This window comes from Ammodytes marinus, assembly GCF_949987685.1.
Source record: "Ammodytes marinus genome assembly, chromosome: 4".
In the NCBI taxonomy this organism is placed as follows: Eukaryota; Metazoa; Chordata; class Actinopteri; order Uranoscopiformes; family Ammodytidae; genus Ammodytes; species Ammodytes marinus.
The window spans coordinates 28,689,656-28,713,183 of NC_137233.1; the positions used below are offsets into that span (position 1 = coordinate 28,689,656).

Here is a 23,528-nt window from a genome sequence, read left to right on the forward strand (position 1 = left end):
CGGCGCGCACCTGCAGTTTGAATGGATACGGTAAAGATTTTGAAGCCAAGTCACAAATAGGCCTACTTCAATATAATTCATTTGATACTGGTTTTATTCGGTTACAAAACTAGGCTTAGCCTATATGACTTGCCCAAATTGGCTAGGCCTTTATAAAACAAGGATAACAAATAAACCAATAAAATAGGCCTGATAGCCTAGGAATATAGCCTATAGCCTAAGGAAACAGTTAATACAAGTGCGTCTATATTTTCACATATCATGTTATGTAGGCCTAGGCTACATAATAGCATATTCTATGTTAACTGGAACTGTGTGTAGACCTGTACAATTAAAACCGGTATAGGCTACATGCCATGATGAGAATAGCTCATTAGCCTAAAGTAAAAAAAAGAGAGAAAAAGATAAATAAATAGACCTAGCCTAGTCTATTAGGTAGCCTAGCAATCTTTTTTCGTTTCTTTTTCTTTTTCTTGCAGGGGTCATTCATTGGGACTGTAGCCTACTGTCATAGCTGCACACCGACCGACACCAACTCACCTAACCAAAGTGCAGCAGGGGAGTCTCGGGGTAGTGGGGAGCGGCGGTGACCAATACTGTCGCAGAGCTGTTTACCTGTGCTTCGCAGCTCGGGCGGTGATTGGTCCGTGAGCCGCACTGCCCTGAGGTGACGTCAGGAGGAGCGCTGCTGGTTAGGCTGCTGAGTAGAGATTCTGGTGAGAGCGCGCGGAGGCGAAGAGACAGACGGTCAGACACTGGGCACAGCTGTTGGAGCTCACGGACTGTCACATTTCAGGTAGGTACGACTGCTGCTACAGTGTCATGACAAAACAAACTCTTATTCTATGGCTAGAGAAATGTTGGAGCGTGATTTTGTCCCATGTTGATTGTTGGTGCTTTCTTTTTGACAGCTCGTTCTCAAGCAACGCTTATCACTGAGTAACGTTAGCTAACATTAACAGACTCACGTTCAGTTTTCCTGTGGATGCATGCGCTCTAACTCTTGTGGAAGCTGTGTGACTGAGTGCTGAAGTTTACGATAGGCCTAAATGCAGATGTAGTGTCATTCATATCCAGAGGAGAGGACCTCTGTGTAACTAAAGCTGCTGTTTCGATTATACTGACATGGGGGGACTGAAGTGAGGGCTAACCTGTCTTCTTTCATTCATACCAGTGGGCCTAAACTTACATCTCTCTCTCTCTCTCAATTAATGCTATGTAATTAAGTTTAAACAGCAGGTCTGACCATGTACAAATAACTCTTAGCTAGAGGCCTATGTCTTGGATAGAGTGGATGTTTTGAATCATCTTCACAGCAGTTAGGTAGCCTACACATCTGCAGGATGGTGTGGAAACAGAAACAGGGAATCACCAACTGCCTCTGCACTTCCCTCTCTCTAGCCTATTCATGCCCTTTTTTTTATAGGCTATGTTGCCCTTGGCATTCAGAGAAAAATCACTCGCCCACCACCACTGCCTCAGTTCAGCCGTTTGACCCAATGACTCATGTTTATTTGTTGTATACTTCAAATGTGAATGAGGTATAGTCGTGCTGGCTCCAGTTTCTCTCAGCATTTCACCTTGGTCGATGTGTATCTCTCTGCTTGTCTTCAAATTCCTGACATACCCAAGCTTTCTGTTAAGGTGGACAATAACACATTTTGGGAGTTAGAGAAAGGGGGTAACTGCCCTTTCTCAATCCATTATATTGTAAATTCAAGTCAGGTTAATCGGGAGGGTCCTGTTTTTGCAATATCAGAAATGTAGCTTTGCACCTGACCTAACAAAGCCCTAAAAAGAAGTAGGCCTAATTAGTAGTGTAATCATTTTAAAAACCATTTAGCTTCCTTGGTGTTGAATTCGTATTCAAACAGGAACTTTCAAATGAGTTGAGTATTTTGTTCATAACACAACATCAGGTTTCCTCACAGTTTGGGGCTGCGCCATAGATTGCTTGTTGGCCAGAGATTTGTAATAAAAGTCACACAGGCAAGCCAAAATCAATATGTTGCAAGACTCAAGAGAACCAATTTGTTAGTGTGTTTGTTTTGTGTCACTGTGTCGGTTTAAAAAAAACCAAGGAGGTTTGGCCAAAGATGTGTTTAAGACCTCAGATTGGTTCGATTTTGATTTATACCTCAGACGACTGCCTTTAACAATTGCATGCCTCTGTGTACAGTATGTTTGATTTGATTTGATGTGTGTGTGCAAATGTGTGCCAAAGTTTTCACACCATTTCCAAAATAAATTTCACAATCTAACACCCTTAACGCGTCATTCTGTCACGTGGTTTAACCATGGGCTGTGTGTACATTTGTGTGTGCCTTTCTATGTGTGTTTCTTCTGTCCGCTGCACATCACAGGAATGGGAAACCAGTGAGTACAGCGACGCTCTTCTGTGTACACTTTTAACAATGGGCAATGTGCCGCATGTCACATACTCCTCCACGGAATATGTCTATATGGTATCGTGCATCTCCCCTTCTCAAGCCCTCTTCAATCCTGTTGCTCCCCGGGTATTGAGAAGCTTATCTCCACCCACTGGCCCAAAAGTCATGCATCGGTGGACATGGAGGGGCAGGGTTTTTTTTTTTGTTTTTTTTTGCCTTCTACATGCTCAAACGATAGCTGCATGTGTCTCTCCTCGACTCTCCATGTTAAAACTTGCCCCCATCTCGCCTTACATCTTACCTTAACTTGTACCTTACTCTGCTGTTTAAAGCATTGGCCCTGCTTGAGAAAACAGACTTCCCTCCCCCCCCTTGCTCAACCCTGACAATGTCCTTAAATCTCCAATTGTTTTTACATGTGTTCATTGAAATAAAATGTAAAGTTGCCTATATGTCAAACATTCAGATGCTTGTTGTGCCAACCAAAGTGAAATCCAAGTGTCATGAAAGAAAATCAGGGATTTCTAAAAATGAACACAGCCAGTGAAAATCAAAGGTTGTAGCATAGTTTTGTTTTATGTTTAAATCTCTTTGATGTTCAATATCGGCCATTGTCAGTGCATGAATTAACATGAATCTCCATGAATATGAGCAAGGCGGGATGCTACAAACAAGCAGTGTGTGAGAGGTGTTTTCACTCTTTCTCTGGCTTCGGTGTCCTAGGAACGGTATTGCGCTGTTGCAGTTATTTGTTACCTAAAGGTTACTATACACTTTAAACTGTCCTGTGATGTCATAATGCTGGTCAAGAGACAAGATTGTTTTCAATCTATCCATGTAGATCTATTCAATTTATGTTTTCATCATCATTGAAATACAGAAAATCAAGCAAATGTTGACATTTTAGAGGCTGTTTTCAAATAGCAAAGTAATTGTTTGATTTTTGACCTTTTTAAAATAAATAATAAAGAACAAAACAATCATGCTCAGTAATGGATCCTCAAATTCCAAAGAAAGAGAGCGGTGTCATGTTAAAGACTTCCACAGCAACACAATAGAGTTGCACTCTGCTATGTATTGTTTGTCTGTCCACTACAGTGGTTATTTGACTTCAGGAACAGAAGGCCCCCCCCCCAATATGGCCCATTTACCGGCAAAGCTTTCACCCACATTTGACTGGACTTCCTCTTACTTTTAATTTCATCCTCTTCCTCTTTGTGCTTCCCCTTTAGAACATTACTTTACACGCTGCTGTATCGTGCCTCATTTAGCAATACTTCCTTTTACTGCAATTGCTTACAGTGGTATGCAAAAAGCAGTAAAGGAAATGATGAATGCCACCGATACTAATTCAAATGTTCAACCGTGAGCTTTGTTCAAAGTGCTTTTGGATAAATTGTTCAGTCAGTTGACACAACAAAGTTCCACCCCAAAATACTGTATCTGTGGATGAATATGGCCTTTAAAATCCGTCATCGCCTCCTCTATAGTCACGTGGAAGCGTACTTAATGAGTTGTACTGTATGCGGTGCAAACCTGATCAGGTTATATCATTTTTCATTGCTTCTCATGACTCACGGCAGCCGGCCATCTAGTGACCAGGATGATTTCCTGCCATTAGACACTAGAGCAATTTAGACTCTCAGATACCATAGCAGCTCCTCTGGGTTTCCATGACGACAGGTATGAAGCCGACTTCTGACATTAGTGAAGGCAGCGAGAGGGCCACCACCACGCCCCATGCCATGCGTGTGTAAAAGCCATTTCAAATGTGAGAATCAATGCCCTATGCTCGTGTGTGCGTCGATCGATGCATTTGACGAGGCCATGTCCTACTAACATTCATTGTGAGATAACACTGGTGTTAAGTCTATTACGTCATGCCACTTAAACGCACAATTCAGCATTTAAATGGGTGGACTATGAGCTGACATAAAAAATATTATTTGTGCTATTATGTTGTCCTTATAAAACATGTAAAATCCAGAACAATACAGTATATTTGATCAGCTCATAATAGAGAGAGTGTGAAGTTGCCACGCAAGCAGGCAGCAGGAACAGAGGAGGAGTGAGGCATGCTGATATGAACAGGGCTATTTTAGTCTTCTAGGTCTTGTGTTATAGGCGCTTTCTGGGTTTAGAGGGGGATAGCTGTGACAGCCGGGGCCTCTGTGATGACTTGCTGTGGTGAGGACAAACATCTGAGTGGTAACTTCTCCTTAGATACAGGAACAAAGGAGACAAAAACGAGAATGGAAAACAACCAAATAATTAACGTTGGTTATCTTTTTATGACTCATAGTGGTGTGTTGTTTTTAGACTTTCTTTGTCGGCTTTATGTTGGTTTGGGCCCTGTTTGTGAATATGACTTGTGTCACCTTATACCTTAACTGAAGAGTTACAAAAGCTCAGTCACGCAAACAACACATACGCTGACATTTAATATACAGAGAAGCTTTCAACCCTTTGTGCTTCACAACAGTGTGCTTCTTCACACAGATCTTAGCTTGTCAGTAATACCATTGAGTGTTTTACATTGTTATACTAAAGAAAGCACCAGGTAAAAACGTGCAGGGTGTCTGCCCTGCTCTGACACCGCCTGCCTGTAGTATACAAAGGTGGATTACTTCAGCTCATAAAGCAAGAATAAGGTCACTAAAGTGAAACTCCAGTTTACTTATTAACCCATATTGGCCGTGACTTCAAGCCTTCTATATCATAAATTCCACTCTCGTTATTTATAAAGGCACTTGAGCAAGACTGCAGAACTTAACTCTTCAAAACATGCCCAAATAAAGCAAATAAATGATATACATTTAGACCACTGCACTGTCAGCCATGATGACCCTTTAAAGTAGCCAGACCATTGCAGGAGCCACTGAGGTTGCTGATGCAGGACTCGGGTTAATGGCAGTGACAGAGCATTTACCCTTGAGCCTTGACAAGTATTTCAGTGTAATGGATCAAATGCAGCCTGAGCCTGTGTTGAATACTATGTGTCCTACTGTACTGTAGTATGGTTGGTGTGTGAAAATGGTTTTAGAGAGGAAGCAGGATTTACCGCATTCTTTAGTTCCCTGAGACACATTTTGCAATCAATGTGATTGTCAAGCTGGTGGTAACATTGTCACTGCCTTAGGTTGGGAAAGGTCTTTGCCGGAACCTGTGAAGTGGAAGCTATTCTTTCGGCATCGAATGTGGTCGCTCTAAACAATTAGTTACTTCTCGACATAGTGGGACATTTTAGCTGCAGGGAGTGTTCTTGTACAATTTTTACACAAAGGGCCAAGCCCCGCTGTCGAACCTAAGCGTTTATAATCACAACACAACAACGTTATTGTGCCTACCTCTAACTGGTAGTTTTTACAAAGAGTTGATTAGTTATTATTTGGATTACCTCTGTGTTGATAAAACCATGAAGCCTGGCCTGTAATATAGGATATGTCAGATGTTTTTTTCTTGACTTGCCAACGAACTCACATCATTTTTGTCTTTCTTATAAGTGTGTCATCACAAAGAAATCCACATGAAAGTTATGAAAAAACGTAATTTATTTTATATTAAGTAATATCAATCCTGTAAGAAAAAGTGATAGGCACTAACAACGCAGTGATGTATTTACTGCCGGGGATGTATGGAGGCCGTTAAAAACTGTATTAATGAAATCTTTTTCCTTTTTTTTTCTTCACTAGAATTGTTCATAACCGTAACCACAAGAAGATGCCGCTGGGTGAGGAATGCCATGCCTGGAAAAAGAAGACTACAGATGTGAAGGATCAGTATGACTTCAAGGATGTCCTGGGAACGTAAGTGTGACAGTGCCAGAAGGCCAGACAAACGTGTGTGTCAGCTTTGTAGCTCTCGGGGAACATTGTCACAATTTGTAGAAAGGGAGTGTTTTTGCATTGTTAATGATGCATTTTGATAAATAAGTGTTTACTGTTTTCTCAGACCGACAAAAGAAGGGAAATTCACATTTGTTTTGTCTTGAATCCAGAAGTATGGATTTAGTTTTTTTTTAAATGATCATGCAAGTATTCGGGTGCGCAATTACTGCCGCATAATGAGTGGATATACCAAATGTATTTGGCCTATATTTATTACTGTGAAACATCTGACAAGGTTTTGGTGTATGTTGTCAATGTGTCACTCCTAGAAGTGTGTTAGTGCATGGGTGCTTGCGTCAGTGTCTCTCAGATAAACCACTTGATACTTCATCAGATATAATATGCTCCAATTTGAACCTAATCTGGTGTAAGCAAGCGCACGCGTTAGGGCCCAGGTATTTGGTAACCGTGTCAGTGCAAAGCCAGTGGTAGCAGCAGTGTTGGGACGTTTTGTTTCATCTTCACCCACTGGATCATTTCATGGCTTCAAACAAATCTGTTTGCATACAATGGAGGTGGAATGGCACAAATGGTGTGTATTAAAGAAGATCAGGTGGTGTTTTGCTGTTGTTTGTTTATATGTTTGGCTACAAAGACCACCTGGTATTGCAAATATGTTAACACAAAAAGTAATTTATGTGCTTGATTTGTAACAAGCAGACCTATTTTAAAACTGTCTAATAAAACATTAAAAAAAATTACCTGCTTTGACCTCTGGCTAATAGAGTTCTCTTATATTTTATATATGGAGAAAATATGTTATGAGATTTCAGGGAAAGCAGAACAATGTAAACAGATATGGCAGCCTTTTCTTGAATGTATAACAGTACTGAAGTGACTTTCATGACACCTTATTGACTCTTTGACTTTTTATTTTTTGCTTAACATTTGCCTATGGTTTAAACAATGTCTTAGTACGCCATGTTGGTTCAAAACTCTAAAACAACATCAAGTAAATAAAAATATTTGCAAGCGGTTAGTGTGTGAGCTAATGCAATTTATTAATACAACAACCCGTTCCATAAATTTTCCAGTAATGGAATAGCACTGCAATATATCTTTGTGAGGCTAATAGGTTCACTTCAGTTGAGTGTCAACAAAACCGGGCGAGAACCGATTACACAGACGGGATAATATTCTACTCCCCGCATGTAAATGTTTGTGGACAGAACATAAGAAAACACGTCTTTAGGAGAGGCAGTTCATAGTGAAGCGGAACCAATACAAATACTTTACAGCCTCATAAAAAAGCATGGCATTGACTCAACACCTCTGACATTGAAACCAAACATAAAACACTCCCCTTCACAAAGATAGAAGTAATTCCAAAAGACACCATTAAGCTAGATAAAACTAATCAGCAGTCATTAATAAAGCTAAAGCTCAAAAACAGTGCAACTTTGGAAAACTTATGCAAATAGAAATAAAACACTTCCATGTTGCACTGTTTAACTATGAAACTAAACCTGAACCTCAGCAATCGACAGTCAAACCTCTAGGATCATTATTTGCATTTTCCCTTATTTCTTACACTTTCATTCATTGACACAGTTTAAGATTAACTGCATTTAACAAGATAAAGATATACTTTACAGTAATTAGTTGAATTGACATCAGTTCATTCAGGATTCTAGCTTTTCTGTCTTTCGCGTTTTGGTCTGCCTTTTTATTTTACTGTAGTTTTGCTTTGTACTGTGATACACTCACATGTAATACATTCAGTCCTACTTCAGTCCCACTTTTTGTTATGCAGTAGACACAAAGAAGGTCTTTGTATGTGTTGTCTATTTCTTGGACCTGAACAAGCATGGGTCCATTTTGACCTAATGGACCCAAGATTTTAGATGTTCAGAGTTTTCAGCCTTATTGCAGTTTTTTTCCATTGACCTGTAGACCTATATGAAAAAATGAAAACAATGCCTCAGTGTTTGATGGCACTTGCCTCATTGCAAATCCCATTTTCTGCAGTGCTAGCTGTCAAGAGCATTTTACTGTGCAATAGTAGTGTTGGGGTAACGTGCCCTGAGTTCAGATGTGTCTGTCTCATTTTTAGCTGTTCTATCTATCTAAAACCCTGTAACTTTCATTGATGTGTGTGTGTGTGTGTGTGTGTGTGTGTGTGTGTGTGTGTGTGTGTGTGTGTGTGTGTGTGTGTGTGTGTGTGTGTGTGTGTGTGTGTGTGTGTGTGTGTGTGTGTGTGTGTGTGTGTGTGTGTGTGTGTGTGTGTGTGTGTGTGTGTGTGTGTGTGTGTGTGTGTGTGTGTGTGTGTGTGTCTCCATTGTCATCCATGGTTGGTTTCTGCAGAGCATGCCCACTGCTTGTCATTTGTTGAACCGTAACTATTTTTATCAATTTTATCAATCAAATATAATATGGCACATGCAACATTGGAGCATATTCCATCACCAAGACATGACAATTTATGTCCTCTTGATGTACCAGAATTTGTTCTCAAACTGCACAGCAGTTAAGTGTTACTTTTAATCCTCATCATTGGCGCTGCTGAAAGTCACAAGACGGGATGTTTATCCAAGGTTGTTGGCTTAAAGCACCTTCTACATACACCCAGATCCTTGTTAGTCCAGGATTACGTTGTGTGAACACTAACGGGGTCCAAGATGAAACCTAAGATTGTTTTGTGAGTACATGACACTTTCATCAGTTACTGATGAGTCACGGATGCACAGATGGTTGAAATAAATATTGTAACTAAGCACCTTACACAACAACAATCTGAAGTAACTACAGTTTCAAACATTACCAGGAAGTCAGCCATTCATTTCATTTTCCTTTATTTAACCTCGTAAGATCAATTGAGGGGTGACCCTCTTTTACAATGACGTTGAGTTATTACTAATACACAATATACAATAAAAATACACAACAAGCTTACAAAGAGACAAAAACAATCAAAACATTCAGATCAATTGAATGAAGAACATAGCCTAATTAAAACAGTTACAAGTGGAGTGGGACTGATTCAAAATAATACGTTTAAATTGGTTATGAGACAGTTATGAGTGTATTTATTTTAAATAGATGTTGTAGGTTCCAGGAGTCAGGGGCACTGTGGCTAAAAGCAGTTTTACCAAGGTCAGACCGGGCTTATGGAACATGAGCATGTCAGTAGAGCGGGTTTGATAAGCCATAGCAAATGGATTTGCCCAGCTTCTCTCTTTCCTGTCAGTATACTGTAAAACAGAAAAATCCAGCAATGACAAGGAAAATAAATGTTATTCTTTATTTTAGATTGAATAGAATCTGAAAAAATAAGTCTGAAACGATATGCTGTAACATAGTCTGCTTTACAAAGAGTAACTGTTTTCCTCAGTTCAAGGAACCTAACTTCCAAAATGTCAACTATAATGTGTAGTCTTATAGGTGTACACAGTAATAGGTACAACTGAAGGGTGCACTGATGAAAATGTTTTCCCATCCTTTTCCACCCGCTCATTCACGTCCCCTCCCGTTCTCCACCTGCTCCCCGTATGGTGCTGGGCTTGTTTATGGAGCCATCACCCGCTCCCTGCATCACTCAGCCCCCGTGCCACATTCATTTGCCGTTGCTGGACTGTTGTCTTGGTAACAACGGGAAACACTTTCCGTAAATGGACTCAAACAGTCACTATGGAAACAAAGTTTTTTTTGATCTGCTATTAATAATCCAACATATGTGTGCATTGTGCAGGAGATAGATCACGCCCTCTGTTTTACAAGAAAAAAACTGAGAGAAAATGGCATACATGCAGATGTTTCTTTTTATAAAGGTACTCTTGTTTGCTGCAGCCAGCTGTAAGTGAGTTACATTCTGCCCATGAAGGAGACGTGTGACACACCTCGTGATTGAATACAATTTCCCTCACGTCGCAAACATAAAGTATCAAATTGGTTATCTCGCTTTTTTATGTTTATGTTGATGTAATAAACACCTTTTCAGTGCAAGTTGTTGACATATAACACATACACAATCATCAACAAAAAGTGCATTCATTGTAAGATTTCTTTCAAGTATATGTCTTCAGTGTCAACAATGCTCACGATATGTGCACTTTAGCCTTATGCTAGTGGCATGTAAGGGATTCTTACTGTGAATAGCCAGCTGCCGCCACATGTTTTTGTAATGAAAACAGATGGGTATTAATAATGCACAACCAGGCAGCCACACTTTCAATGCAATCAACTCAAATCCTCTTTAGCCTTCCTTCTTTTTTCATTTCTGTTACTTATGTTAATCTGATCCTCTCTCTCCCTCTCTCTGTTTGCGTCTATCTTTGTCCACTAAATCAGCCCAAAACCACAGACCTGCTGTCATAAATCCAGCTCCATCTTGGCTCCCACCCCTGTCACCTGCTCTGTAACCGTTTCCTGTTTTCACGCTGTGTTTGAGATCCCGGCGTGTCTTGCCGCCAACCTTGTTTTTGATCCCATCACTCACACATGCACACACACCCAGCCCCAATCAGGCTTTCTTGCCTGGAAGGTTTGGTTTCAAATATTGACTTTCCGTGCTCCCTCATCATTCATAGCTGTCTTGGTTACAGTTTGACAGGCCGCATATTTTGAAAATTGATATTGATATTTTATGTGTAAGTGACAGCACAAACAATGTTTTGCATTGCATCCATTCTACTTTCACTTCCATTGGAACAATCTGCCAGCACGCAGGTCAGTGACAGATTAAGTCATTAAGAATAAACATTATTCTGAATCTGCACGTCCTATTATATTGATGTAGAATACAATAGTATGTATGAATTTGTTTGTTGAATACAATAGAGCAAACTGCAGCTCTGTGTGGTTTTTGTTGTTGTCGTTCCCAGAGTCCCCTTTCTCTGCTGGCTAACTGCACAAATGAGCCTTGTTATCTTCTGTGACATTTGAATGGTTGCACATGTTGTCAAAGGGGAGCATTCTCAGCATTTTCATCCCAGAATACAGAGAGGATGGGGACACAAGGTTTTGGGGCATGGGAGTAAGAGTAGTGGAGCGTTATCATCTAAAATCATTTGGGCTGATGGAGTGGCCCTTGCCCGCTTCTGTCACTCACGTATATCTGTCGAACAGTGACCCAGAAGCCCCTGCTCTCACTGATCCTCTATCGGACTAAATTGATTTGGTGAGGGAGCAACCGAGCAACGGAAAGGGTTCATAACAATTTTTTTTTGTTAGCTGTGTCTTTTCTGTGCTGCTGTGTGCGTGTTCATGGGCACGTGTGTTTGTAATTGTCCGTTTAAAGTTGTACTACATGAAGACCTTGAATTTGACCATCTCTCAGTCTCTCTCTCTCTCTCTCCCCAACTCTTTGAAAGAATCATCTCTTTTTTTTTACAAAGCAAAGAGCCCTCTCTGGTTTACGGCCTATTCATGGTTATGTTTGATTTGACGACTGAAGATCTGTTTTTAAAACCTTTCTCAGGAATTTGGGGCTTAAAGACTTCAGAGTGAGCTTATCTCCTTCGTTGGCATTCTAGCCACATTCAGTGAATTAAAGGAGAAAAATACCTGTGGCTTTAGTGCTCTGTATTTTCACCAGAGACGTTTGTTTGAATAGTTCTTATGATTGTATCAGATGTGCTAGAATCCTAACCCAGTTGAGAATCCACACTTGTATTCTGGGTTGGGACAAAGGCTGTTTGTTGAAAGAGGAAACATTCTCACACTCGTGCCTCTTTGTTGTATTACACAGGTTTCAACCCTGATTCACCACTCGGTCTGAGGGCTCTCTGCTTTTGAGTGGAGATTCAATAACTCGACACTCACTGGGGTGTACTGTGTGTGTATCTGTGTGTGTGTGTGTGTGTGTGTGCGCGCGCCTGTGTGTGTGCACTTGTGCTTGTGGATGCATTTGCGATAGACCATACATAAGTGGTTTGACAAGAGGTGAGGATTTGACTCTGCCATAGTGTCAACTGCATTTAAATTAAACAAATTCAGTGGAGAAAAAAACTCCTAAATAACATCGACCTCACAACCTTACTGATATGTAGGCCTTTATATGTTGTGTACTTTATTCTGTCTAATAATACCAAACATAAAATGACAGGTTTGAAGCCAGGCTAAGTTCTTTGTGAAAGCCTCGCGCAAAGAACTGGGTCTCCAATGCAAATCTTATTAAAATACTTAAAATGATGTTTAACAAAGTCGTTGAGACAAAAGGAAACTGTGACCTTCATGGAGCGCATGAGTCTCCCAGCGTGAGAGCTGTCCCACTTCATCGGTTGTTCCTCTCTGTCTGTCCCTCTCTTTCCAGGCTTCTCTTTTTATGTCTCTGTCCAGACTTTCCCTCTGTCCACATAAATGACTACTAATCATATTTACCGCATTGTATTCAGTTGTCTTTATTTCCCCATTATCATGTATCTCATTCTCTTCACACGTCTAACCTTTCTACTGCCATTGCTTGGTTTTTCTTTGCTTCTCTTTTGTCTTTAGTTTTCATTGTGTCTGTGTTGCAGAGCACAGACCTTCCTCCATTACACAGTGTCCTGCTGTGTTGTGCTTTACCTCAAAGTACAGGACAACATGTTGTCTTATCTGCCCTTGTAATTCTGCCTCAGCCACTGAAAATACCATGGAGTAAGGCTTGTGGCACGCTTCTCAAATCAAATTGTGCAGATATCCTTCTGAGATTCCAGCACACGAGAATTTGACAATTGTTTTAAATTATGACAACTGGGAACCATCAAACTTTGGACCCAATCCTGAAAATCCATCCCTGTGTACGGCACCATCAGCCCTTCAGCCCTGCCCTGACCTAATTCGAACAGAAGCCTGTGTCTCAGCACAGTACAGCTCAGCATTGCATAGCCTGCTGTTCCTGGAACACACACACACACACACACACACACACACACACACACACACACACACACACACACACACACACACACACACACACACACACACACACACACACACACACATAAATAGTATATATACCCACTATCTGGCCCACTTAATGCATCTCCATCTGCTCACAGCAATATATCCCCCTGACAACTTTAAGTACACTTGCAGGCTTCTCATGAACATCTTCCCACAGTCTTTGTTCATTGTCATAATCCCTCGTTGGCCACATTCCCCCTCGTGAAAAGCTGTCGTCACATAAGCAAACTGGATCCAAGACACTTTTCATGTGCATTGTATCTCAGGTCCTAGAAATCTTCCGAGATAAATGTTCTTTGCTTTGCAGCGTATTTACAATCCACTACTGTTCTCAATTTGTGATTTTAAAGCAGTCCCTCTCATGTAGAGGACTTGGAAAGTAAAACACTTGAAGTTGCATTGATTGATTCAAGGCCTACTAAACAGTGATATGTGTAAACATACAAATTGCCTGCATCCACCACAGAGTAACATTATCCTTTTTGTAGTCCAGTTTTTTGGCCGCCTGACAAATTTCAAGTCCAGCTGTCACTCTGCTTTCAGCTGAATTTTTGTCTCCACTATTCCTTAGAACAATATTTGTGTTCAGCTCATGTCTGACATTTTTTAGCAGCTACTTGCCAAATAGGTGTAAGACAGATAGTTTACAGTCTTTTCCCCCCTTTTTTTTCTTTTTTTCTCAGAGCCTGTTTGGTCCTACTGCTGGACATTGTATAGTTGAGAGCAGTGAGACTGAACCAGTAAATGTACAGACCATAACCACAACAATAAGCTGAACAGGGCTAAGAAGTGTGGAGATGCACAGTGGATTATAATGATCTGTTTGCTAGAGCTTCTTTCTACATATAACTCCTACTAAAACTAAAAAAAGTTCTGTCAACCATCCAGAGCAAAAAAGAACCCTTAATGTGATTTTACAATGTATAGAATACTGTCCGTACACTGGCCATTAACATGTCTAAACATTGTTCAACCCTTACTGTATGTGCACCTTGATTTACAGTTGTTTGCGGTTAACAAAATCACAAATAGTATGCTCTATATAAGATGAGAAAGCATTTTGTAATGGTGCTGGGTGTAAACAACAGATGTCCACATTTAAATTGTTAGTCATTCCTATATTCAGGTTTACAGATGGACCCAAACATTTATGTGATTGAGGAAATCCAGTGTTTTGGTTTGCCTGGACGTAGCCGAAATCTTCCAGTGCATCTCTTTATTGCTTTTTTTTTTGTTGCTATGGCCAAGTTATTATTTCCTCTGGACGAGTCATGGTGTGTCAGTCAGCCAAAGGACACAGTTACTGGCAGAGAGTCAAACATACCAGCACCATGGCAACACTCATATTAAGGGATTATTAAAATTGAGCAGATTACATTTGTTATCAGTTTAAAGCATACTAAATAAATCCCCTTTTATATTATATTTGTGATATTTTTTGTGTAACAGAACATGCATTCACCTGAAACAATAATCAACAGCATAGGGATATTTATCATCTCAAATACGTGACTTTACTCATGAACATGTGGGATTCAAGCATATGCTCAAAAGTGCTTCAGCACCAGTAAAAGGTTAACATTTTATAGATACACATAATTATCTTTATTACAGATTGCAATAAGTTCCACTTTATCCATGATTTTTTGCATTGGAGTCTTACATATTGTGTTTTTTATCGCTGTGGCTTGGTTTTTGCAAATTGTCATGTTTTCGGAGTGCCCACAGAGCAAAATATGGTACTTTTCTGGTCCAGGGCCAGTATCGCAGTTGGGCATCTCTCAGCTCTGATTGCACCAGATGGTCCGTTCCTCTGTCTCTCTGACCTTTTCCACAGTTACCATGTTGTCATCTGCTAACATGTCTTTTTTTTTTACCAACTTCTCAGCAGGAAAGCTGGTAGAAATTGGTTGGAGTTTGAGAAAACGCTGGTTTTATTGGGAGGGTGTCACATAGCAGAGAGATCTGAATTTTCAACAACACAGTGTAGAAAAAAAAGCTTCCTTGTTTATTTTATGATCAAACTCAACATTGATATGTCTGTTCTATGTTGAGTTTACTTTAATACGGCATGCCTTTTTCATGTCCGCATAGCACAGCACAGCAGACGGTTAACAAAAGACAAAAAAGGTTATAATAAAAACGGAAAGGGATGTGTGTATTTTGTTTGGGAGTGAGCACACATGCATGATGGCATTTGAGATCCTAATTCTTTGGATTTTAATTCCTTTGATGCACCGAGTGAGGCATCGTGGGATATGCACATGAAAGGGTTGCTTGTAGCGACGGAAACTAAGCAACACCAAGTCTGATTTTGAAGCAAGCTGCTTACACAGATACAGACAAGAGTGATGTAATAAACACATTATCTGAGTGAAAGAACTGTGCTAATATTTGAACCTTTTGAGCAGTGAAAGTTAAAAGGCGCCCTCTTAACCACTGTCTGACAGGACACAAGATGTATGGAGACTTGGAGATTTTGTGCACAATAGCACAGTGTCAATCATTGGAATATATATTTACTCTGTTTTGAGGCTTCACATATTTGAATTGTGTTCACACTTGTCTATATTTATATTATTGTGTAAAGATTTGCACTGTGGATTTCAGAGAACACGCCCTACTGTTTGGATAGTAGCATTAAGTGTGTCTCTATTGAGGGTTTAGTGACAGATAGCTGTGTGTGTGTGTGTGTGTGTGTGTGTGTGTGTGTGTGTGTGTGTGTGTGTGTGTGTGTGTGTGTGTGTGTGTGTGTGTGTGTGTGTGTGTGTGTGTGTGTGTGTGTGTGTGTGTGTGTGTGTGTGTGTGTGTGTGTCCTCTTCGCAGATACAGTCCCCGTGGTGGTGATAAGAATGTCCTGTTAGGAACAGGATCAGCTCAGTAAACACAGTTGTTTACTTTATAATTCCAGTGGAAACCTTTTCAAGCTCCCAACAAACTAACCGCACTATTCGGCACACGTCAAAAATTCCTCACAAATATGCTCTTCGCAATTTTCTTAGTCTGCATTTCATTGTGTCTGGGGTAAAAATGGACTTTTCCTTGTTTTCCTTTTTGTTCTAGAAGGTATTTTTTGCATTATTATTATTTTCTTTCAGGGAATATGTTGTTTTTCTTATAGATTAATCAACTGAGCCTAGTGAATCGTATGTCCACCCACAGTTGATGCAGTCCTCTTCGACACAGAAGACTATTTTTGACTGTTCCGTCCTTATAGTAAAAGTAAAGTGGCTTTCCAGCAATATGTAAAAAGGCGATTGGGTGAGCGAGTCTATGCTGCCAGTGAGAGATGGAACAGGGCGTCATTAGCGCTACTGACAATCTCTCTCAAATGTACTTATTGGATAATTACACAGAGTCCTTTCTGTAAGCAAATGTCTTTGACAGTAGAACTTGTATTAATGCTTTCATTAACAATGTCATTGGCAAAGGGCCCTCGTTTTCATGCAATGTTTTATTGCATTGTCCTCGGTATACACATTCTCCTATTATAAACGGTGTTGTGTCAGAGGTTATTGCCCAGCACAATAGATAAAGGTTACCCTGCCGTTTGTTGTCAATCATAGAGAAGGAAAAACCCTATGAGACTGAATCAAAACAATGTCCAGGAAGTCCGGGGTAAAAAATCTTCTGCTTCTGACAAACAATTTTGGACTGGCTTTAACTGCAGTCCTACTGAAAGAGAGGTGTTGTTTTGTGGTAAAACAATTCAAAAAAAGGGTCCAATAAAGAACCGACAATGGCTATCCACAGTCAAAGGAACATTAGTGTTCTCAGATTGTGTTCCCATTGTTTGTGTGAGCCACTGTGTGACACTTCCCCAGAGCCCCCATGGTCTGTCAGTGGGTGCATGGAGAATGTCAACTAAATCCTCCAGATGCTGCGGAGGAATTTGCAGCACTGACAACCTCCTCCACGCAGCTGGATCTCTGCCAAAGCTAATGGCCTCCTCTCAGTGGCGGTTTTACTTTCTCATTGAGATGTGACCACAAGGCCTCGCTCCCAGGATAATTGTTACTGTGATCAGGAAACGGGTTTGGTCTTCTGTTAGCTTTGAGGTTAATAACACCGGAGAAGATGTAAGTGGATCACACTGGATCAAGTTACAGAGTAAACATACTTTTTGAATGCTGTAAGTTAGATGTAATGCATTGCTGTACGTTAATAACATAAGAGTCATGCTTTCCCATGACACCTTTTACACTTGGCTTGAGTTTCTCAATCTATGGGTTGGGACCCTGTGTGGGATATCTCATCTGTAATAACAGAACATTTCCATCTGTAGTTTCTTGGATACTGTTTAATTTAAATCGGCTGATCTTCCAATTGAAATACAAATGAATGGAGAAACTGAAAACTTTTAGAATTCCACGACAACTTGAGAGCGAAAATGTACAATCTACATTGGTAGATGTATGCACAACATTGAAGATGGAATCACTGAGTAAACGTGATCAGTTTGGTCAGGGAGCCAGTGTCAATACGGCAGCAGTCTTAAGCCCACACATGCTGTTTACACTGAGATCCACTTTTGCGAGCCAGAAAGTGCATGCTCTGTGCGTGGCGCTCTTTCAGAAAATACACAGTTCTTTTCCTGTTAAAGCACCCAGAAGGTCTGTCTTAGGAGAAGGGAACGTGCTCCAGTTAGCATATAAGCAAACCAAACTGCTGCGGATTAAAACAACATCAATAATGTGGCAGAGTAGAGAACACAATAAACTTAACAACCCCATTGTATTGAGTGGTCTCCACATTCAGAGTTGTAGTCCAATATAACATAGTGCTTACACACGATTGTCCACGATTAGACAACATTTCTTTTTAACTTACCAGGACCAGGAAGTGTGTCATGCTTAGTCATGGTAGGGTTGCACTAACACTTGTCAAACCTACTAGACTGAAGACGTTAATCGTGCTTGGGCACAACAATAGGATTGCCTACTGTGAGTGTGCCCTAAGGAATCAGAGGTTGACTTTATGAAACACCTGTAAGGTTGAATTATGGTATAAATAAATACATCCCTGAAAACAATGTACACTAGTCTGCCATCAATGTTTCCAACACATTTTGTACCAAAGGGAGTCTGCTTTGTCATGGGTTTTTGCGAGTTCTTTTTGAAAATGTTATTTCAAGCATGCTTTACAGCTCCCTGAAGAGGAACATTGTTCATGGAGAAGTTGTGGTCTCAATGTCATGCACGTTATTTTTGGGTCACATTGGCACAGAACCTTGCAGTCCTTACTTGTTTGATAAAGCTGATAAAGTATCTGCAAACCTAGTGACTGGATGGATGCTTACGGTTCCTCTCTGCCCACACACACAGCTATATTTGGCCAAGCAGATACTGTAGGGCTAAAACTGACAGCTGACATTCACCCCTTGCACCAGCAGTTAGTGGCCTAAGGTTGTGTTGTCTTTGTGTCCTTCAACCTGCAAACATGCATTTGTTAAACCATGAGTTGATGCAGAGGGAATGACCGCATGCTAGCAACACATGACTGGAAGTAGGAGTCACATCTGAAACACATGCAGGACTCTTGTTTTCAGATTAGCTCAGCCATGAAAACAAGTGTGTGTTGTGTTAATGGTTTGTGACACACCTTCACTCCAAGAAGTTAAATAAAGGCAAAGAGTGTTTACCTCCTGTCAGTATATCAATGAATGATGACTATTTAGTTACAGTACTCCATTCTTGGTTGAATAATATGACAATGTATTGTAGCAGCATTAGCTTTCACAGTATTTGTTTATTGCATATAGTGCTGCTGTCTGTATATCACAAAATCTCAAAAATCTGTATTGGGACTAGGATTTGGAAAGTTTCGATATTTCCAAATTGGCACTTTTTTCCAAGCTCCATGTTTAGGCACAAGTTGTAAACATAAGAATCTTTTCCATTTCTAAATTCCCATATGACGAGATGGTTTGTAGGTTACCCAGATGTTTCGGATTTGGGCTGATTACTGTAAAGTCTGTATATATACACTTGTGGGTTCCCTCTTTCTCTGTTTGCCCTGTTTGCTTTCAAAGTGCATTTAATAGAGTAATCAGAACTAAGTATGTAAAAAAGGCCTTTCCCTTGACCTCTTTAAACCATTAAAGTTGGAGTCAGCTGTTGCCAAAATCACTTTTTGTCAAAATCAGTGAAAATCCCCTCGCAATTCGCTCCCAGTCCTATAGTGTGTGGGTGGGAAAGAAATCTGGTGTCAATACACAGCCTAGACTCTGTAAACTGGTATGCAAACAAAGGTAATGTAGACAAAGGGGGCCCACCGTAGCTAGCAACATGCCCATTAACAGAGCCTAGGCTGTGTATTAACACTGGATTCTTTTAAGCACACACAGTACCTTTAACCGCAGCATTTCTATTACACTTTGCTGACACTTGACTACATTAGTATTCATGTTAGAATGTTCCTTTCCTTCCATTATTAAGCCATTATGCAGTTGTAAGGCTGTCCATATCTGCTGAAAAATACTGTTGTGGGTCAGGATTCATTGTAGTTATTGTGTTGCTTTGTGTTTCATTCAGAAATCTCTGGAACTCTGCCAATACGCCGGAGTTCGTAAGAAAGGTCCGCTTTCACTGTTAAATAGGTCATGGGAAAATGCCAAACATTTGCGACTTGCCAGTTTGAGTTCTGCTGCTTTACTGGTTTTCCATTATTGACTTTAGTTGGTAGGGAGAGAGAAAGAGAGAAGGAAATGTAGAAGGCATCAGGGCAGATCTAGTAGAAGTCCTGTGAAGGCCTAAATCAAATCAAAATATATAAACATGCAGTACTGGATGGTGAAAAATATATATACAGTATCTTATACTGGCTTACGCATCATAGATGAAGGGAGGATGTACTCTAAATACTAGGCCACAAATGTGCCAAAATGGAATATTACATTGAGTTAGCTGCTATGTTATGTTAATGGTTATGACCTGCCTGAACCTAGCTGTGGAGAACTGTTTATAGTCTCCATACACATATCTTCATATAAACTAATAAACTAAACTGTGTGGTATCCAAACACACACACACACACACACACACACATATTGTAAAGATCTATCGAACATATCAATTACCTTAACATCAGTAAAGCTTAATGAAAGAGAGAGGGACCTGTTACAAGATGTTATGTACACTGTGGCATTAAAGTTGAATCGAAACATTAGATTTAAAACCATTTTGGGCCAGTGTGTGAACTTGTGCCAGTACAACAACGTATGATGTCATGTCAGTGCTTCCAAATCATCTTCACCAAGTTGTTCCCGTTCTAAGACTTGACTCAGCAGCAACGCCAATGACTTCAGGAGGAGACCAACGTTTAAAAAAAACAAAAACACAATCTGGCATCGGCAGGCTCGAATTTCTACAGCACTTAGAGTGGCCAAGTTATAACAAACGTTGGGCCGAATTAACATCAAAGCAGGAGTTTCCTATTTTGTTTTCTCTCTCTCTCTCTCTCTCTCTCTCTCTCTCTCTCTCTCTCTCTCTCTCTCTCTCTCTCTACAATGTCACAGATGCACATGAAGATAAATGGCCAGAGGTCTAACGGACTGACATGTGTGTTTGTGTTTCAGGGGAGCTTTCTCCGAGGTGGTCCTGGCCGAGGAGAAGAGGACCCAGAGATTGGTGGCTATCAAGTGTATCCCCAAGAAGGCATTGGAGGGCAAAGAAAACAGCATTGAGAATGAGATAGCAGTCCTGCACAAGTAAGTGGCAATAATAAACCTTCTAATTTTTTTATTAGTCCATGTAACAAGATGTGTGGTAATAAATATACAAAAGTTGCAAGTCTGTACTGTACAAACAACATGGTGAATTTTTCATCACTGTATCTCCGTTACTGCATCACTGAGGTTGTATCATATTACTGGATGCCATATCTGTGGGATATGACATACACTGTAGTAATATGATAAACTATGGTGTATGTAATATGCACCATGTTGAAATTGATCTGCCTTCACATATCACTGTAGTTCTTGTATCCGATATATTTTTTTTAAAGAAACAGTAATTTACGAGGAGTGTGAATAATAGTTCACCAGGATAAGATTAAAAAGAGACAAACATCTTTTGTTCAACAAAGTAGGAAGCTTGAATTTCTGGTTAATCAGGGAAAACCACAGACTTCCCTGTTAGGAAGTTTTCTTCGGAACTACGAGTACTTCCTACTGAAGAAATACGTCGAAACCTGTTGACAACATGTGAATTACAGTTTTTTTCGATCGCTAAACCACAGTGGGCACAACTGTAGCTCAATGTGCAAAACTCCAACTACAGTCTGCACTACCAAGAGTCACCCGAGCTGAACAGTTCACTTCACCTGCAAAATAGGCTCAGTGCAGCAAACACTATGAACAATCCTCATTGAGATAACACACACTGTCACTCAGAACATGCTCAGAGTACAAACACTAGCTTCAAACCCCAATACACAAATTACAAACTTTTAATCTTTACAGTTTGAATAATTTGAGTTATTTCACACAAATGACGTAATATTTTCTTTGATGAAAGGGTGATGAAATGTACTGTAAGGATGCACCCACGCTCTCACTGCCACTCTTCTCCCTCCAACAACCTGTCTTCATTGGTCCATTTCCAAAAAAAATATATATTTTTGAGCTTTCCCTTTATGCAGTATATATTTACTAACAAGTCTAAAACAAGACATCTTAGTGTTTCAGTTGAAATTGCAATCCTCAGTGTTTGAAATGCACTAGGCATTCATTCTGTTTTGAATGTGTGGTTTACAGTTGTGGCAGCAGTGTGTTAGCATTTGAAAAAAGTGCTGGAAATCCACAGTGTTGTGCAGGCTGTGGTTAAGCCATGAGATAGGTGTGGTCAGGTGCATTAACACCTACAGAAAATACCCCCATGAGTCCTCTTCACACAGCTCATGCAGAAGTTTTCTTTCTACATATAGAGAACACCTATTTTTATCATATAAAGACAAAGTCAAGGAGACAATAATACTTTCCTTGTAACGGTGGAGTGTTTTCAAAGTTATACTTCTCACGACTGGCCTTGTTTAAAATGGCTGATCTACATCGGGAACAAAAGTTATTTTTAGAGCTCTAGTTGCCTGGGTTACAGGAGACACAACTCCAAGCCAATACACAGCTTTGATCCCTCCTGAGGTGAGGATGGTGGAATGAGAGCAGCGGGGGTTAGTTAGCAGTCCGCTTTAAAAATTTGACAAATGGGGTAAACTGAGGTAGACTTGGCCTGAAAATCGTGGCTCACTAGTTCTGTCTACAGTTTGTATACACCCATAAGGTCGCATTACTCATTTTGCCCCCCCCCCCTCTCCCCTCAGTACACAAAGCAGGAGGATGTGGTCTGGTCTGAGTAGTAACAAAAGGTTATATTTATACACTGTCTAAAGCTTCACTAAACAATATTTGTTATATGAGCATTGGATCATATGACAACATGTCACAATAAAGGCGTGACTCAGAGTGATGAAAGCACAGAGGATTATCACCTGATTGCCTTCGGTGCGGCAGTCTGTCAGATCATTGTTTTTTTTAGTTAGGGTTCTTCTCAACGTTACCGTTTCAGATTGAGTCTCGGACTAAGAAGTGCCAGGACATTATCTGACTCACACTCTGCTTCTCCTTTCTCTGTGCTGCAAGAGCAAAATCTATCATCTAGACTTATCTTTAATGACTCCTGTTAAATTCACTACGTTTAATAAATACATTGTAATGTTTTCAACCTGTGTAGAGGACTTGTAACTTTTTTTTTAATGATGAACAAAAAAAAGTATTTATTATCACTCCAGTGTCAAAGGACCCAGTTAGTGTGGGTGCAGATGAGGAGCCTGATGATCCCTATAATTGGAAACACTCAGTCAGCTTATCTCTTTTCTAATCACTGCGTAGCCTAATGGTAGTTTGATATAGACTAATGCAGTCCTATGATGTAATCTCATTGGCTAGTTGGCCTTTCATCCTCTTCCCTTTTTTAACTAGAGCAAATATTTACTCAACACACACACTTAAAATAGAGTGACTAAGTCTTTTGTATCAGTGCCAATCAAGGGGAGTTGCTGTGGAGGCTCTGTTTAAAATCTGAGAAGACTTATTATAATGGTCATTTAGCCAATCGTAAACACGTGTTTCCACCAGAAATGTAAGCAAATCCATCGCAGTTCATGTTGGTCACAAATCAATGTGTTCCTGACCCATTCGGTTCAAAGTCAAAAAGAGGACTTTTGTTACCACAAGTTGCCTCTTTTACAAGCAAGTTGTGGAATACAGGGCATTCATAACTCAATATCCTGAACATGTTTAATTGTGTTATGTATCCTCCTGTACATTGAGAGGCACCAACGTAATATTATGAGATGGTAATAGAC

General features: G+C 40.2%; 1 protein-coding gene across 1 annotated transcript in view; it reads left to right on the forward strand.

Annotated features, from left to right (window-relative positions):
- Positions 1-731: 731 nt before the first annotated feature.
- Positions 732-23,528, forward strand: part of camk1b (calcium/calmodulin-dependent protein kinase Ib) — a 30,401-nt gene continuing 7,604 nt past the window's right edge. Inside the window, exons 1-3 of the mRNA XM_080026286.1 lie at positions 732-796; positions 6,083-6,196; positions 20,740-20,871. Coding sequence (XP_079882412.1) covers positions 6,111-6,196; positions 20,740-20,871 — 218 coding nt within the window. The 5' untranslated portion in view covers positions 732-796; positions 6,083-6,110. The remainder of the gene's footprint in view (positions 797-6,082; positions 6,197-20,739; positions 20,872-23,528) is intronic.